The 18116-nt window shown below is 39.5% G+C and overlaps 1 protein-coding gene across 2 annotated transcripts in view; it reads right to left on the minus strand.

The window, feature by feature from the left end:
* Positions 1–13491, minus strand: part of LOC142339654 (rab3 GTPase-activating protein non-catalytic subunit-like) — a 57939-nt gene extending 44448 nt beyond the window's left edge. For both annotated transcript variants that reach the window (XM_075389847.1, XM_075389846.1), the window contains exons 1-4: positions 12650–13491; positions 12048–12260; positions 11502–11751; positions 8989–9120 (exon numbers count right to left, since the gene is read on the minus strand). In XM_075389847.1, the coding sequence (XP_075245962.1) occupies positions 8989–9120; positions 11502–11751; positions 12048–12260; positions 12650–13420 (1366 nt within the window). In that variant the 5' untranslated portion in view covers positions 13421–13491. The remainder of the gene's footprint in view (positions 1–8988; positions 9121–11501; positions 11752–12047; positions 12261–12649) is intronic.
* Positions 13492–18116: the final 4625 nt, after the last annotated feature.

Genomic DNA, 18116 nt, shown 5'->3' on the forward strand with positions numbered 1-18116 from the left:
AGAAGAAAAAAGAAAAAAGCGCGAAGAAAGATAAAAGAAAGAAACAGAAGGGAGAAAAGAAAGACAGAAACGAAATTCAGAAAAGAAAGCGAGAGAAGAAAGACGGAAGAGAAAAAACAAAAGAAAGGGAAAAGAAAGACAAAAGATAGACAGGAAAAACAGAAGAGAGAAAATCAAGAGAGAAAAACAAGAAATAATCAAAGAAGAGAGTAGACAGACAGACGAAAACAAAAAACAAATAGAAAGATAAGAAAGAAACAGAAGGGAGAAAAAGACCAAGTAAGAAAAGTAGGAGAGAAAAGAAAAAGAAAGGAAAGAAAGAAAAAAGCAGGAAAGCAACAGAGATGAAAAACAAAGGAAAAAAAGATACGAGAAACTAAAGAGAAGCGGAAGAGGAACAAAGAGAAAAAAGAATCAGAGAGAGAGAGAGAGAGAGAGAGAAAAGACAGAAAAGGAATACAGAAAAGGAAGAAAGCAAAGCCAATGAGAGGGGGAGAAAAGAAAGAGCGAAAGAAGAAGTACATAAAGAAAAAGAAAGACGAAAGAGAAAAGCAAGAGAAGAAAGACAGAAAAAAGCAACAGAAAAAAGCACAAAAGAAAAGAAAGATAACAGCAAAAAAGAAAAACACAAAGGAAAAAAGATGCGAGCAACTAAAGAGAAGCGGAAGAGGAACAAAGAGAAAAAGAATGACAAAAAGAAAAACAGAAAAGAAACAGACAAAAGAAAGAGAAAGAAGACTGAAAAAGAGAGAAGACAGAGAAACGAAAGAGAAAAAAGACAAATGAAAAAACAGAGAAGACAAACAGGAAATACAGAAGAGAGAGAAAAACAAAGGAAAGAGATAAACAGAAGATACAAAAGAAAGAGGAGGACAGACAGAAGAAAACAGAAAAAAGCGAATAGAAAGAGAAAAAAAACAGAAGGGAGAAAAGAGACAGAAACGCAAAACCGAAAAGAAAGCCAGAAAAGAAAAACGGAAGAGAAAAAAACAAAAGAAAGCGAAAAGAAAGACACAAAAGACAGAGAGGAAACACAGAAAAGAGAATGAAAAGTCAGAAATAATCGAAAGAGAAAAAAGAAAGAAGATAATAGACAGACAGACGAATACAACAAAAAATCGAATAGAAAAAGGAAAAAAACAAGAGAGAAAAAGACAGAAAGGAAAAACGAAAAAAAGAGAAAAGCAAGAGAGAAAAGAAAGACAGAAAAAAAGCAACAGAGAAACGAACGACTGAAAAGCAAAAGAGCAGAAAGGAAAAAAAAGATACGAGAAACTAAAGACAAGCGGAAGAGGAACAAAGAGAAAAAAGAATCAGAGAGAGAGAGAGAGAGAAAAGACAGAAAAGGAATACAGAAAAGGAAGAAAGCAAAGCCAATGAGAGGGGGAGAAAAGAAAGAGCGAAAGAAGAAGTACATAAAGAAAAAGAAAGACGAAAGAGAAAAGCAAGAGAAGAAAGACAGAAAAAAGCAACAGAAAAAAGCACAAAAGAAAAGAAAGATAACAGCAAAAAAGAAAAACACAAAGGAAAAAAGATGCGAGCAACTAAAGAGAAGCGGAAGAGGAACAAAGAGAAAAAGAATGACAAAAAGAAAAACAGAAAAGAAACAGACAAAAGAAAGAGAAAGAAGACTGAAAAAGAGAGAAGACAGAGAAACGAAAGAGAAAAAAGACAAATGAAAAAACAGAGAAGACAAACAGGAAATACAGAAGAGAGAGAAAAACAAAGGAAAGAGATAAACAGAAGATACAAAAGAAAGAGGAGGACAGACAGAAGAAAACAGAAAAAAGCGAATAGAAAGAGAAAAAAAACAGAAGGGAGAAAAGAGACAGAAACGCAAAACCGAAAAGAAAGCCAGAAAAGAAAAACGGAAGAGAAAAAAACAAAAGAAAGCGAAAAGAAAGACACAAAAGACAGAGAGGAAACACAGAAAAGAGAATGAAAAGTCAGAAATAATCGAAAGAGAAAAAAGAAAGAAGATAATAGACAGACAGACGAATACAACAAAAAATCGAATAGAAAAAGGAAAAAAACAAGAGAGAAAAAGACAGAAAGGAAAAACGAAAAAAAAAAGAGAAAAGCAAGAGAGAAAAGAAAGACAGAAAAAAAGCAACAGAGAAACGAACGACTGAAAAGCAAAAGAGCAGAAAGGAAAAAAAAGATACGAGAAACTAAAGACAAGCGGAAGAGGAACAAAGAGAAAAAGAATGAGAAAAAGAAAGACAGATAAAAAGAACAGAAAACAAAGAGAGACAAGCAGAGAAAAGAAAGATAGAAAAGAAAGACAAAAGAGAGAAAAAACAGAAAAGAAAGGAAAACGAAAGAGAGGGGGAGAAAAAAAAGGGCGAAAGAGAAAAGAAATACAGAAAAGAAAAACGAAAGAGAAAAGATACAGAACAAGACAAAAGAAAGAGAAAAGAAATCGCAATCTTTGTTGAGAATTCAAAAACGCTACACAAAATCTTGACCGTGTTGCAATTCTATCGAGGTAATTCAAAATTTCATCATCATTTTTCATCATTTAAATGGAAAATTTTTCATCTTCGATTTCATTTCGGACTTCATTTCATTCAAGGACCGTTTTCGTGTGACAAATTTTTCGGCGATGGAATAAATTTTTATAAGCAGGTTTTCAGTCATTGACCTATTTTGGCACAGGCAGGTTTCCGGACTAGGACAGCTTTTTGGTCAATGACCTATTTTTGCATCCACGGCTAATCATTCATTGACCTTTACGGCATAGGTAGCTTTTAAGTCACTGACCTATTTTTGCATCCGCAGTTTTTCGGTCGTTGACCTTTTTGGCACAGGCAGCTTTTCGGACATTGGCAGCTTTTCGGTCAATGACCTATTTTTGCATCCACGGCTAATCAGTCACTGACCTTTACGGCATAGGTAGTCTTTCGGTCAAAGACTATTCTGGCAATAGCAAGCATGCATGCAAAACGATGTGGCGCATGGTGTTCAGTGGTTCTCTGTCGACGTTGAATTAATAGATGCTGAACAGCAAGGGATTTAGCCTAGTGGTTTGCAAACGTTTTTATACCCTGATCGAACTCAACAGACCCCGGTTCGAATCCACCTCGCAGCGCTCAAAATGCATGCAAAACATAAAAAGGAAGGGAAATAAAGAAGGGAGCAAGAACGAAACACAGTAGTGGATGAAAAACAAGATTCACTATTTATGAAACAAAAACAGAGGCCTTTTCTGGCACCGACTCAGGTTCGAACCCATGCCCCTCTCTTCACAGCCACAGGTCTAATCCCTTGCACTACCGACGCCTGTTATTATTGTCTATCCATAGTGGCTACATACGAAAATTGGTCGATGGCTTTTTGTCTCGCTTGTTTTTGCTAAGCCGTATGCTTAATGAGCAAAAAAAACATTTATAGATCAGGCACTTAAGCATGGTAGTGTAGGCTGCATGTTAAAGGATCGTTGAAGCATGTGGAGATAGGAGCGTTGTTAACCATTGCGTTCAAGTGCGACTTACATTTAATAAATTAGATATAGAAGAATAAATAGGAAGGGAAATAAAGAAGGGAGCAAGAAGGAAACACAGTAGTGGATGAAAAACAAGATTCACCATTTTTGAGACAAAAAACAAGGGCCATTTCTGGCACCCACTCGGGCTCGAACCCATTCCCCTCACTTCACAGCCGCAGGTCTAGTCCCTTGGGCTACCGACCCCTGTTACTGTTGTCTATCCGTTGTGGCTACATACGAAAATTGGTCGATGGCTTTTTGTCTCGCTTGTTTTTGCTAAGTTGTATGCTTAATCAGAAAAAAAACGTTTACAGATCAGGCACTTAAGCATGGTCGTGTAGGCTGCATGTTTAAGGATCGTCAAAAAACATGTGAAGATAAGAGCGTTGTTAACCGTTGCGTTCAAGTGCGACGTACATTTAATATAATAGATATAGAAGAATCGATAAGAAGGAAAATAAAGAAGGGAGCAAGAAGGAAACAGTAGTGGATGAAAAACAAGATTCACCATTTTTGAGACAAAAAAAACAAGGGCCATTTCTGGCACCCACTTGGGCTCGAACCCATTCCCCTCACTTCACAGCCGCAGGTCTAATCCCTTGGGCTACCGACGCCTGTTACTGCTGTCTATTGAATCTGCTACATACAAAAAATATTGGTCGATGGCTTTCAGTCTCGCTTGTTTTTTCTAAGCTGTGTGCTTAATGAGCAAAAAAAAACATTTGAAGATCAGTCACTTAAGCATGGCCGTGTAGGCTGCATGTTAAAGGATCGTTAAAGCATGTGAAGATAGGAGCGTTGTTAACCATTGCGTTCAAGTGCGACTTACATTTAATAAATTAGATATAGAAGAATAAATAAGAAGGGAAATAAAGAAGGGAGTAGGAACGAAACACAGTAGTGGATCCAAAACAAGATTCACCATTTATGAGACAAAAAACAGAGGCCATTCTTTGCACCGACTCGGTCTCGAACCCATGCCCCTCGCTTCACAGCCACAGTTCGAATCCCTTGCACTACCGACGCCTGTTTTTGTTGTCTATCCGTAAAGGCTACATACGAAAATTGGTCGATGGCTTTTCGTCTCGCTTGTTTTTGCTAAGCCCTATGCTTAATGAGCAAAAAAACATTTAGAGATCAGGCACTAAAACATGGTCGTGTAGTCTGCATGTTAAAGGAGCGTTAAAGCATGTGGAGATAGGAGCGTTGCTAACCATTGCGTTCAAGTGCGACTTACATTTAATAAATTAGATATAGAAGAATAAATAGGAAGGGAAATAAAGAAGGGAGCAAGAAGGAAACACAGTAGTGGATGAAAAACAAGATTCACTATTTATGAAACAAAAAACAGAGGCCATTTCTGGCAACGACTCAGGCTCGAACCCATGCCCCTCGCTTCACAGCCACAGGTCTAGTCCCTTGGGCTACCGACCCCTGTTACTGTTGTCTATCCGTTGTGGCTACATACGAAAATTGGTCGATGGCTTTTTGTCTCGCTTGTTTTTGCTAAGTTGTATGCTTAATCAGAAAAAAAACGTTTACAGATCAGGCACTTAAGCATGATCGTGTAGGCTGCATGTTTAAGGATCGTCAAAAAACATGTGAAGATAAGAGCGTTGTTAACCGTTGCGTTCAAGTGCGACGTACATTTAATATAATAGATATAGAAGAATCGATAAGAAGGAAAATAAAGAAGGGAGCAAGAAGGAAACAGTAGTGGATGAAAAACAAGATTCACCATTTTTGAGACAAAAAAAACAAGGGCCATTTCTGGCACCCACTTGGGCTCGAACCCATTCCCCTCACTTCACAGCCGCAGGTCTAATCCCTTGGGCTACCGACGCCTGTTACTGCTGTCTATTGAATCTGCTACATACAAAAAATATTGGTCGATGGCTTTCAGTCTCGCTTGTTTTTTCTAAGCTGTGTGCTTAATGAGCAAAAAAAACATTTGAAGATCAGTCACTTAAGCATGGCCGTGTAGGCTGCATGTTAAAGGATCGTTAAAGCATGTGAAGATAGGAGCGTTGTTAACCATTGCGTTCAAGTGCGACTTACATTTAATAAATTAGATATAGAAGAATAAATAAGAAGGGAAATAAAGAAGGGAGTAGGAACGAAACACAGTAGTGGATCCAAAACAAGATTCACCATATATGAGACAAAAAACAGAGGCCATTCTTTGCACCGACTCGGTCTCGAACCCATGCCCCTCGCTTCACAGCCACAGTTCGAATCCCTTGCACTACCGACGCCTGTTTTTGTTGTCTATCCGTAAAGGCTACATACGAAAATTGGTCGATGGCTTTTCGTCTCGCTTGTTTTTGCTAAGCCCTATGCTTAATGAGCAAAAAAACATTTAGAGATCAGGCACTAAAACATGGTCGTGTAGTCTGCATGTTAAAGGATCGTTAAAGCATGTGGAGATAGGAGCGTTGCTAACCATTGCGTTCAAGTGCGACTTACATTTAATAAATTAGATATAGAAGAATAAATAGGAAGGGAAATAAAGAAGGGAGCAAGAAGGAAACACAGTAGTGGATGAAAAACAAGATTCACTATTTATGAAACAAAAAACAGAGGCCATTTCTGGCAACGACTCAGGCTCGAACCCATGCCCCTCGCTTCACAGCCACAGGTCTAATCCCTTGCACTACCGACGCCTGTTATTGTTGTCTATCCATAGTGGCTACAAACGAAAATTGGTCGATGGCTTGTTTTTGCTAAGCCGTATGCTTAATGAGCAAGAAAAAACATTTACAGATCAGGCACTAGGCATGGTCGTGTAGGCTGCATGTTAAAGGATCGTTAAAGCATTTGGAGATAGGAGCGTTGTTAACCATTGCGTTCAAGTGCGACTTACATTTAATAAATTAGATATAGAAGAATAAATAGGAAGGGAAATAAAGAAGGGAGCAAGAAGGAAACAGTAGTGGATGAAAAACAAGATTCACCATTTTTGAGACAAAAAAAACAAGGGCCATTTCTGGCACCCACTTGGGCTCGAACCCATTCCCCTCACTTCACAGCCGCAGGTCTAATCCCTTGGGCTACCGACGCCTGTTACTGCTGTCTATTGAATCTGCTACATACAAAAAATATTGGTCGATGGCTTTCAGTCTCGCTTGTTTTTTCTAAGCTGTGTGCTTAATGAGCAAAAAAAACATTTGAAGATCAGTCACTTAAGCATGGCCGTGTAGGCTGCATGTTAAAGGATCGTTAAAGCATGTGAAGATAGGAGCGTTGTTAACCATTGCGTTCAAGTGCGACTTACATTTAATAAATTAGATATAGAAGAATAAATAAGAAGGGAAATAAAGAAGGGAGTAGGAACGAAACACAGTAGTGGATCCAAAACAAGATTCACCATATATGAGACAAAAAACAGAGGCCATTCTTTGCACCGACTCGGTCTCGAACCCATGCCCCTCGCTTCACAGCCACAGTTCGAATCCCTTGCACTACCGACGCCTGTTTTTGTTGTCTATCCGTAAAGGCTACATACGAAAATTGGTCGATGGCTTTTCGTCTCGCTTGTTTTTGCTAAGCCCTATGCTTAATGAGCAAAAAAACATTTAGAGATCAGGCACTAAAACATGGTCGTGTAGTCTGCATGTTAAAGGATCGTTAAAGCATGTGGAGATAGGAGCGTTGCTAACCATTGCGTTCAAGTGCGACTTACATTTAATAAATTAGATATAGAAGAATAAATAGGAAGGGAAATAAAGAAGGGAGCAAGAAGGAAACACAGTAGTGGATGAAAAACAAGATTCACTATTTATGAAACAAAAAACAGAGGCCATTTCTGGCAACGACTCAGGCTCGAACCCATGCCCCTCGCTTCACAGCCACAGGTCTAATCCCTTGCACTACCGACGCCTGTTATTGTTGTCTATCCATAGTGGCTACAAACGAAAATTGGTCGATGGCTTGTTTTTGCTAAGCCGTATGCTTAATGAGCAAGAAAAAACATTTACAGATCAGGCACTAGGCATGGTCGTGTAGGCTGCATGTTAAAGGATCGTTAAAGCATTTGGAGATAGGAGCGTTGTTAACCATTGCGTTCAAGTGCGACTTACATTTAATAAATTAGATATAGAAGAATAAATAGGAAGGGAAATAAAGAAGGGAGCAAGAAGGAAACAGTAGTGGATGAAAAACAAGATTCACCATTTTTGAGACAAAAAACAAGGGCCATTTCTGGCACCCACTCGGGCTCGAACTCATTCCCCTCACTTCACAGCCGCAGGTCTAATTCCTTGGGCTACCGACGCCTGTTACTGCTGTCTATTGAATTGGCTACATACAAAAAATATTGGTCCATGGCTTTCAGTCTCGCTTGTTTTTTCTAAGCTGTGTGCTTAATGAGCAAAAAAAACATTTGAAGATCAGTCACTTAAGCATGGCCGTGTAGGCTGCATGTTAAAGGATCGTTAAAGCATGTGGAGATAGGAGCGTTGTTAACCATTGCGTTCAAGTGCGACTTACATTTAATAAATTAGATATAGAAGAATAAATAGGAAGGGAAATAAAGAAGGGAGCAAGAAGGAAACACAGCAGTGGATGAAAAACAAGATTCACCATTTTTGAGACAAAAAAGAGGGCTTTTTTTGCATCGACTCGGTCTCGAACCCATGCCCCTCGCTTCACCGCCACAGGTCTAATCCCTTGCGCTACCGACGCCTGTTCCTGCTGTCTCTTGAATTGGCTACATACGAAAAATATTGGTCGATAGCTTTCAGTCTCGCTTGTTTTTTCTAAGCTGTGTGCTTAATGAGCAAAAAAACATTTGCAGATCAGTCACTTAAGCATGGTCGTGTAGGCTGCATGTTAAAGGATCGTTAAAGCATGTGGAGATAGGAGCGTTGTTAACCATTGCGTTCAAGTGCGACTTACATTTAATAAATTAGATTGTGCCAAAAGAGACCAAAGCTTAACCAAAATGGGTTGCTCCAATTTGATCAAGTGATAAACTCTACTTTTCACTCTGTAAATGACAAGACGTTGACCGTCATGCAAAAACAAACTTCTTCGTCTTCAGTTTGGTACACCGAAAAACCTATTTCCAGTTGCTAACAAAAACTGATGAGCTACAACTTGAAAGTACTGTAAAAACTGAACCAAAGATGAGGAAATAGCCAAAAGAAAAGTACGGTACCTGAGAGAAAAGAGGGATCTGGTTCCTTGGGGGGGCGGGGGCATGGAAAGGGGTGAAACTATCTGTTATTCATATTGTACCAGGAGGGGGGTAGGGGTGAGGTGGAATTTGCAAAAACTGCAAGGCAAGGAATACGAAAAATAGAAGGCCGATTCTTGTTCGATGTCAATTACTGATGGACTCGATGCAACGTCAGAGCTCCAAAAAAATCTCAACTCTGTAGAAAATCGTATTCCAGAAACATCAAGTAGCAGTTTAAATGCCCGGGGCTTATTGAAACTGATATCCATGAATATATTTTTATACGAACATGCTGATAAGACACTATGGTACTGGCACTAACACAGATTTCCGATAGGAGAGAAGACTGCGTGTTGAGCATCTCTTGATCCATCAGAGAAGCACATCCTCAGATTCAGTTTCTCTTCTCTCATTCTGACAGAAGGCTTAGCCACTGCATTCTCATTATCACCTTCTAAATGGGAATTCAAATGGGGCATCGTAGAAACGACGTCATAACAGATGTCATCTACCAGTGATAATATAGCACTGTCTCTTAAATCTTCATCATTTAACGCCATTACGACGCAGAATAAAACACTGAAGCTTTTCAAATAAATCGCTCCGCCGTGAAATGTCAACAATTTTTTTCACATTCCAACTGCTTTGTTCTCTTGCATTCAAAATACAGAACGGCGCCCGTTTGCAAACAAACTTCCAAAACATAGCTGGCAGATTGCCAGAAAATAGCCGCAAAATCTTCATAGATCTGTAGTCCCAAAAAAAACAGTAAAAAAGACAGACAAAAAATTCGTTCTTTCATTGAAGGCTGATATGTTATATTTTGATTAAAAATCTGTATAAATTTTTGCTGCCTCTATTAGCTGCTCTCTATTAACCAATATTCAGAAAGACAAACACACCCATTTGACATTATCTGAGGAAGTCATTTTAAAGAGTGAGGTAAGTCATGTGACCAAAAATTTAATCACGCGAATGAACAAAAAAACTTGCACCACTAAGAGCGAAAAATGACGTCACACATGCACTTCAGTTGAAATTGCATGAACTAATGAACAAAAAGCAGATTTGAAGTGGTTGTGACGTCATATGGTCGTAACAAAAATCGCGACGAAATAAAAAACATAGCAGGACAAATCCCGAAACAAAATTCACAGAATTGAATGAAAAACTTAGAAGTACTCTACCTGACCAGCAGATCAATTGAGCAATGCCAACCAAAACACAAAAAACCATTTCAAAAAATTGAGAAACAAACAAACAAAAAAAAACAAAAATATAATCATTGCTAAAACTTTGAAGCTTTAATCCCTAAGGCAAAATTTGATGACCTTAAATAAACCTATTTCAAAAATATGTTCAAAACCAATTTTTGATTCTCAAATTGCTGCAGTATTATATCCACAAGGCCTGAAAAAATTCACTGCCCCTTGAAGATCGATTAACTCGAAAATGGCCAAATTTGTTTTTTAAAATGAAATCAATTGCAAATTTTAAGGAAATGTTGCTGGAGATTGTGATATTAGTATCTTAAGAATCATTTCTGTGTCTCTAGAGGCTATCCAGTCAGCCAATTCCAAGCCTTAAAAAATTAATTGGTTCAAAGATCGATAGGCAATAATTTTTATTAAAAATTTCAAAAAAATGAAATTTGTTCTATTAAAATATTGAAAACCATTCAATTGCCCCCTAGCAACTAATTAATAAAACATACTATCAAACCCTGTATGAGGTTATCTGGCTACTTAGCCAAGAAAAACTGAATAAAAGACAGATGTTCTGAAAAAACTTGAATTTGCAAATTTTATCAGAAAATTTTTAAAATTCGAAAGGTTAAATTGTTGAAAACAAATCAATTGAAACTAACAGCCATGCATTAAATTTTTGCCGAACGTGGAATAGGTTCCCTCGCTCTTGAGAATGGACAAACATCAAACATTGACAAAAACTTTAGGAAATTTAAAAAAAAATTGCAGATTATATCAAAAAATGCTAAAATTCCAGACTTTAAAATGTTGAAAATCAATCCATTGTTACTAGAAACTATACAATGCCCTGTTATCAAACCTTAAAGGCAATTCCGTGGCTACTTAAGCAGGAAAAACTCAAAAAATGACAAACAATTTCAAAAAACTTGAAAAAAATTGCAAAAATTAGTATCATTTTGCGTGTTTGTAGTACCAAAACATATAGCTCATTAAATGGTCAGAGCAAGTAATTTTGTCTCGCAAAAGGCCTTCACCATTTTTTAAAAACTTCAACCTAAGACCAATCAAACAACTAAAAAAAGTTTAACAAAAACATGAGAAATTGCACCATTTTGAGACCAAAAACTCCTAAAAAAGACCTTTTAATCTTAAACTGAGGCCATCCCAGCAGCTGCACCACTATTAGCACTTGAAGGACTACTAAAGCCCACTTTGGGCCTCCAATGAAATTTAATGCCCGCTGGGCTTTACCTGTTTATCCCGTTTTGAAAGATCAAAGTCATTGAAAAATGTGTGAACTCATCTTTAAAAAAACAGCGCCCCAATACAATTCAAATTCTTTGAATTGTAAAAAACCAAGAGAAGGCCAATAATAGCCCCAGATATCGCTGTGCGGCTATTAATAATTAGGAACGGTTTCTGATCATAATAAAGTTGATCACATATCTAAGGACACATTCTCCTTTCAATAAAGCGCACTTAGGTTTGTCTGGTCACCAAAAGGCTTGTTAAGTGCCAATTCAAGTGATGCCTCTAAACAGCTTCAATATTGTAAAATAATAAGAACTTCGATCTTGAATGAAAAAAAAGGTCGATTTTTCCATTATCAGCAACAACAACAACCCACCTGCTGTTGTTTTCTGATGTTCTTGATTCTGTGGCTGACCAGTATATCCTGCAAGTGCACTAGAGGCAGCAGACCAGAAAGAGTTCCGCAGTCTGTGGGCATAGTCGGATGCCACTCTGCTAACACTGGAATTGAGGGCAGCCAGCGGGTTCACAAGGGCTGAGGAGGGATTGGGCAAAATGTGATCATACACGGCTAAATATGGTCCACAGCCTGCTGATACGAAGCGCACAAAACGCGGACAATTGGTCTGAAAGACAAAGCACTCAATTATTGTACGGAAAAAAACTGTGTAAGGGAACTCAATATTGTTGAGGTCTTTTCAAAGCAACATATTACAATTAATTCACATTTTTTGTAAAAAAAATTACTATCCATATTAATCAACCACTTGGGTGCGGCCACTTTTCTACTTCAGGTTTTAAAAAAAAGTGTGCAATCAAAGAGAAAGAACATCAAATAAAGCAGGCAACAAAAAACAGTTTCCTTCTAGTACAAAATCTTCCTCAAAATCTACAAAACTAAGCATCTATCCCACCATCTCACCTTAGGAGTGGCATTGTGTCCTCCTAGAATTGATGCAGTTTGCAAGTGTTCGAAGGCAGTTGGCTCGATCACTTGTGGCAACATCCACACTCCCACTGATGTGTCTTGGTCTAACAGACTCCATTTAGCCACTCCCAGTCCACTCTGGGACACACTCTGCATGTCACATGCTGTCAATGTTTCCATATGCCCGTCCGAGGCATAGGCAGCAACCTGAAACCCCCTGAATGCCAATGACCTCCCTTGGATCTTTTCCGTTTTTTTAAGCATGGTTACGTGACTCTGCAGAAGTCACTTCGAAATTTTGACTTAACGTGTCGAACCGCCCCGCGGTTCTCGACAAACGCCAGAAGTTCTCAATGATTTCAAGCAGAGTCACGTAACCATTATTTAAACATGAAACCGAAAATGATTACTCTTTAAACCAAAAACCCAATTCACTTTAAGGCAACCAAAATCATTTTTTCGCAGTCCCTCAGCGAGAAAAATTAGTCATCGGGCCGTAAATAACCATTTGTAACCTGAACAGACTCATACGTCTGCGTGCTATAGCATAGACAACTGTCCAACTGTTTTAACAAGCATGATGGTTAACTGCTAACCTTCGCTTTGTGAAGCTTAGACTGGATCAGAAAATCGTTCATAGCAGACCACGGCACAATGAACAAGTTCTGATCGTCGGACAACATCGAAAACATCATCAACTCGGAAGACCGTTTACTTCTACTATCAATGTTCTGCTGCTCGGGAGCTTTGACACTCGTATTTTCAGCTTCGTTGTTTGTAAACAAAGTCGTCGAGGGGCACGGGTCAACTCTGATTCTAATAACAGCGCTTTCAACATTCCAACTCAGTTGCGCAATAGGTTGCAATGACTCCGAGTAAAACCTTAACATGCCACTTCGAAACCCAACCGCTATACAATTCCAACCACTCAAGGTCAAAATATCAGTACTCGTATTATCGCCAGTCAACCCACTTAACCTTGAACTACCTTTTGTAACATTTAAGACTTCAACAGTAGTTATGTAATCCTCCTGTGTAATCTGCGACGCACACAGAAGGTCATAACTACACAATTTCTCAACGTCGTTTACATTTTGCGAATCTCTTCTCGTATCTTCGTGCAATTGTCGATTAATTGCAGATAGCTCGTTCGATTTGGCAAAACTGTCTCGTTTGTTAATGTTGTTAAGCTTGAACACCCAAACGAAGCTGTCAGTGTGGGCTAAAATAAGTTCGGCTTCCTCTCCCACAGAATCTCGTCCGGCTACAAAATGAACAGTAGAATGTAAGTTAACAGGTGGGTCGTGGATTCCAACTTCAAGCAACCTAGGAATAGTTGCTACTTTTTGGAGACAACTGGTAGCCATGTCGACCTGAGATTTTATGTTTCAGCCAACTTGTTTCAATTCATTTTTATCTGAAATTAAAATCACTTTCAAAGGCGCCGAAAAATAATCATGACCAAATGTTCTCATTTGAGGAACCGAATAAAATTTGACAACCAGCCGTCGCCAAAACAAAATAAAATATTCAATCTCTGGTATCGACCTGATAAAGTGAAGGAACGATTCAATGCTAGGGTGCTGTTTTTCAACTTTGACCACTCGAAACTTCTTTGATGGAGAATGTAGCTGTTGTTTCCTTCGAAATACCTGTATAAAGACTGAACCCAGAGAGCATTTCAAACATTTTTTTGCGACATATAATAATATAAAAATCGTTTTCCATTCTTACGCCAAAAAGAACCGGTGATTTTACAACCAAATGTTCGTACCAGAGCAAAACACTTTTAAAAAATCATGATAAATTTACCTGAAATAGTGAACCAGTTTTTTAATGACGACCCATAAACATTCGGTCATAAAATGACAGTGGTAAAACCCCCTATAATTTGAAATGATCTGCGTTGGTGGCAAAGTGTTTTGTTCAATCAGGTCAGTGAACTGAAATATAGGTCCTAGCATTTGCCCCAAATTTTCAAACATTTCTGTCAAACTATTCCTGTAGTGTAGGATAGCTAAGAACAAACAGCTCACAATGAATCAAGTGCGTTAAGTTCCCCAATCCAAAGATAAAATGTGCAGTATTTTTTCTTGCATGACGAAAAAAGTTTTGAGATATCGATAAAAGAGTGATGATTGGCTAATAACATCCAATTAAAAACGTGCAGAAGATTTAACTGATTGTTTTTATCAGCTTATTAGTATAGTCTTTCCTTATGATGCTTGATTCTCTAATGTATCTCATGATCACCTAAACGTTACGTAACGTAATGCAACATTTACAATAATTATTATATAAGTCAACGATTTGTTCACCCTGTTGGTTTAAAAAGCTGCAGTTCGAAATCAACTCTTAATCTTCGTCGAAATTGTAAAATTTAATAAGTGTCAAAAACATAAGAAGAGGATTCAATTTCTGTGCGTGGCAGAGAAAGTTCTCAATTGCAATTGGCAGCAAAAACAAATAATATTAAATAGGTTTTTGTGCATTTTCGCCTCTGTGCATTTTTTGTTCAACAGGTTGCAAAATAATTTGCTCCAATATAATACTTGCGCCCATATTAGCCCTTAATATTAATAGATAGCGACTTAAAGACTTGTGTCACAGCAAAAACCACAATGATTTAAAAAACACAGCCACGGAGGGTATTGACTGTTTTTCTTTCATTCATTTATCTTGAGTTTATTATAAACTCAAAAACTAAGACAGCTGCCCATAGCTACTTCAAAAACTGTGGAAATAGTATGCTCACTATAATTGAACATAGGATGAATTTCAATATACGGATGAAACCAAATTGATCAATATACGAAAGCCGACAAAGACTAAAGTTTCTCTGATCGGATAAACAAGATTTTTCTGCCCAAGGAATCAGTCCACTACCATTGAAAAATACCTATTATCAACTTCTTCCAAAAAGCTAAATTTTAATCTGGACACGGTTTAATCACAAGCAGGATTTTGTTGATTGATTGCATCTCTGCATTTTTTCTATGAATATTGATCATCCTAATGTTTGGCTTATGTTACTGAGTAAACTAAATGAGCAACGCTATTTAAACAAAGCGAGAAAGGATTACGTCATTTTATTTGCGTTCGCTTTACAGAATGCGTGCAAAGCACAGAAAAAGTTCGTTTAACATAATTTTCGTTGAGCCGACTAATATACTAAATCGATTGCGCTCTTTTAGGCTTAATATTTTTATGTTTCGATAACGTATTGGTGACCAATCTGAGCTCAGACAAATTACCTGCTAAAAAAGATCAAGCTAGAAAAGATCAACATCCATTTGCCGTATCCGCCGACATCGAGGGAATGTTCCTCCAAGTTGGAGTGTTACCATGTGATCAGCCATCATTGCGCTTTTTGTGGCGGGAGGACCCCACATCAAATGTTGTGGTACACCAGTATACACGCCACATCTCTGGGGCAAAAGATTCGCCCACCTGCGCCAACTACGCACTTCAACGCACGGCAAGTGATAATGCTAAGGAGTACCCAGAAGCTGCGAAAGCCGTCCTTGAGAACTTCTACATGGACGACTACTTAGACTCAGTGGAATCCCCCGAGAGGGCCCTCATTAGGTCGAAGGAATTGGTACATCTTCTCCATCTAGGTGGGTTCAAGCTTACTAAGTTGGTAAGCAATGTACCAGATCTGGCTGACGGAATTGATGGGTCTGCTCAATCCACTGAACCGAAGGTCATCGTTTCATCCAAGGAGGAATCAATGCACGTGCTTGGGCTTAAGTGGGATCACAACAACGATACTCTGGTTTTGAGTAGGGGTACTAACAGCACCATCACAAAAAGTTTAACACAGCGCTTGGTCTTAAGTCTTGTGTCAAAGGTCTACGACCCAATTGGTCTTGTGCACCGTTTACTGTTGGTGCTCGTTTAATCTTGACAGACATTTGGCGTGTCAATGGACAAAGTTGGGATGACGAGTTACTTAAAGACACAGTTGACAGATTCCTTGCCTGGCGTGTTGAACTGCAGCAGTTAGCTGAGATCACTATACCGAGAAGTTACTTTTCAGGACCATTCCAACATCTTGAACTCCACATGTTTGGTGATAGCTCGCAAGACGTATTCAGTGGAGTAGGTTTTCTTACTGTCCAAGTAACTTGCACTTCTGTGAAGATTACAACAGAGCTGGCGTTTGTCCTGGGCAAGGCCCGCGTTGCACCAATGAAGGTAATGACAGTTCCTAATTTTGAATTACAAGCTGCTCTCCTCGCTGCCCGTTTAAAAAGGAAATCTGTCAAGCATTAACGGTTACTGTGGATAAAGTCTTTATGTGGACAGATAGTACCGTCCTCTTGCAGTGGATAAAATCAACAAACAAACACCCCATCTTCATTGCAAATCATGATAGTGAAATCCTGGAGAACACCAGCGTTGACCAATGGAACCACGTCGCAACTTGCGATAATTCGGCAGATGCTGGCACGCGTGGTATGTCCGCTGAAGTTCTGCAATCAAGTAGCTGGGTGAGGGGTCCTGACTTCTTGAGAACTAAGCGATTCCCTTTCGTGCCATATACCGACGTCGTTGATATCATCAAGCTCGGCGTTGCAACCAAGGAACAAGATGATGACTCCATCTCATCTCTAGCCGCATCCGTAACCAAGCCCCCCAAGGAACAAAGCATTAATCTAATCCCGTTTGATAAGTTCAGTCCTTATCAGAAACTACTTCGTGTCACCACATATGTGCTCAGTCTTTTACCATCTCATGAAAGTTACCGTACCGTAGACGGCAGCATAGCGGACCCTGTTGAGCTTGACGAAGCCGAGCGTCATCTCCAGTACCTGGTTCAAGGAGAGTCCTTTAATACCGAAAGAAAGGATCTTCTTGACAACAAATCCGTTAAGAGCAGCCGCATTGCTCAGTTTACTCCGTTTATTGGGCCTCATGGTCTCATCCGTTCTTCTGGTCGACTCCGACGCATAGTGGAAATTGACTTTGACACCAAGCATCCTATCATGCTGGATGCGCGTCATACTTTTGTAAACTGTTCCTGCGGCATGCTCATTTGAAGAACCACCATCAGGGCATCAATTACTTAGGGTCAAAGGTACAGGAACGTTATGCCATCCTTAAACTACGTTCCCCACTGCGTTCCATCAAATCAAATTGCGTCTTGTGTAGAAAGTTCCGTGCAGCAACCATTCAACCTATCATGGCATCATGGCAGAACTCCCAAAGGAGAGACTCGCATACCAGTCTCCTACCTTTACCAACACCGGTGTTGATTACTTCGGCCCATTCTACGTCACAGTTCGTCGGACTACCGAGAAGAGGTGGGGATTTCTCTTCACTTGTCTCACTAATCGTGCTGTCCATGTTGAAGTTGTCCCGTCCATGGACACTAGTTCCTGTGAAATGGGAGTGGAGCGGTTCGTCTCCCGTCGGGGTACTCCTGCTATGATTTGGTCGGATAATGGTACGAACTTCATTGGAGCGGAGAGAGAGCTCCTCCGTGAATGTATGGAAAAATGGAATACGGTTAACATTGCCGCCGAAATTGCACGTAAGGGCATTAAGTGGAGGTTCAATCCACCCAATGCGCCACACCAAGGTGGCCTCTGGGAGAGGTTAGTTCGTAGTTTTAAAAGAGTACTGTACACTACCCTAGGTACGCGTCGCCTCACAGATGAGGTGTTGAACACTACTTTTTGTCTGGTCGAATACGCACTAAACTCACGTCCCTTAACGCCCGTAAGCGCCGACCCGTCCGACCTAGGCGCAATAACACCTAACCATTTTCTACTCTGTAACAAAGCTACCAGAATTCCGTCTATCGTTGGTGTCGACGAGTTCAGTCATCGTAAGCGGTACGCCCGTGCACAGTCCTACGCCAATGCAATTTGGGCACGTTGGCTTAAGGAGAATGTACCTGCGCTGAACCATAGATCTAAGTGGCAGACGCCTGCCGAGCAGCACCTCAAGGTTGGTGATTTAGTTTGGATCGTTGAAGAAAGCAACCCTAGGGATTACTATCCAACTGCTCGGATTGAAGAACTCCGTTACGGCTCCGACAGCGTCGCCCGCTCC

This window comes from Convolutriloba macropyga, chromosome 5 (assembly GCF_964194025.1).
Source record: "Convolutriloba macropyga chromosome 5, txConMacr16.3, whole genome shotgun sequence".
Lineage (NCBI taxonomy): Eukaryota > Metazoa > Xenacoelomorpha > Acoela > Convolutidae > Convolutriloba > Convolutriloba macropyga.